The sequence below is a fragment of the Buceros rhinoceros genome, unplaced genomic scaffold (genome assembly GCF_000710305.1).
Source record: "Buceros rhinoceros silvestris isolate BGI_N320 unplaced genomic scaffold, ASM71030v1 scaffold35673, whole genome shotgun sequence".
NCBI classification, from domain to species: Eukaryota; Metazoa; Chordata; class Aves; order Bucerotiformes; family Bucerotidae; genus Buceros; species Buceros rhinoceros.
This window is the reverse complement of record NW_010404800.1, coordinates 8,543-9,307: the sequence shown is the minus strand read 5'-3', so window position 1 is coordinate 9,307 and position 765 is coordinate 8,543. Positions and strand designations below refer to the sequence as shown.

General features: G+C 35.4%; 1 protein-coding gene across 1 annotated transcript in view; it reads left to right on the top strand.

The window, feature by feature from the left end:
* Positions 1 to 441, top strand: part of RANBP1 (RAN binding protein 1) — a 7,205-nt gene extending 6,764 nt beyond the window's left edge. Inside the window, exon 5 of the mRNA XM_010133516.1 lies at positions 60 to 441. Coding sequence (XP_010131818.1) covers positions 60 to 184 — 125 coding nt within the window. The 3' untranslated portion in view covers positions 185 to 441. The remainder of the gene's footprint in view (positions 1 to 59) is intronic.
* Positions 442 to 765: the final 324 nt, after the last annotated feature.

Sequence of the window (765 nt, the reverse complement as noted above, 5' to 3'; positions counted from 1 at the left end):
CTATAGCAGGAAAATCCATTACTGCCTGTATGTAACTTTTTTCCTAATCAATCTCTTAGCAGGCACAGACAAAAATGATAGTGCTGATAAAGTTGCTGAAAAATTAGAAGAGCTTTCTGTAAAGGAAGACAGCAAAGAACCTGAGAAGAAAGAGACCAAGGAAAAAAATGAAGAAAAGCAATAAATCATCCTGGGCCTTGCAGTTTTTCCTTTCCTTATTTTTTCTTTCCTTTTTTCTTTATTTTTTTATTATTTTTACAAGGGACTTTATAAAGAACTGAATTCAACATTCAGGTTGTTTTTTCTAAACTTTTGCCCTTTTGAAGATGTCTTCAGAAAGTCCATTCCCCAGTCATGAAAATGTACTGTGCTAACTTTCTTTTCCATAGTGGAAACACTTATTTATAGTCATCCAAAAAAGTGAATAAAACAAACTTGAAAACAGCATCAGAGGACAGAACTGAGTTTTCTATATACTTTAAAGGCTTATGAATACTCTTGTTTCATTGGGTGTTGAGACACATATCATCATACCTGTGGATTTCCTAAATTAACAGACTTTGCCAACAGGGAAGATTAAGATTACAGACATGTTTCTTGTATGGCTTCTAAAACTGTCATATAACAGACCTTTCACACTTGCTGCTCTATCTACCTGATCAGGGTTAGTGCCTGTGGTTCTTGAAACCCAGCAGACTTCTGGCATCAAGCGACAGAGCGTTCTTGGCACACTTTTAGTGATGTTCCATCAGAAAACTTACTGTT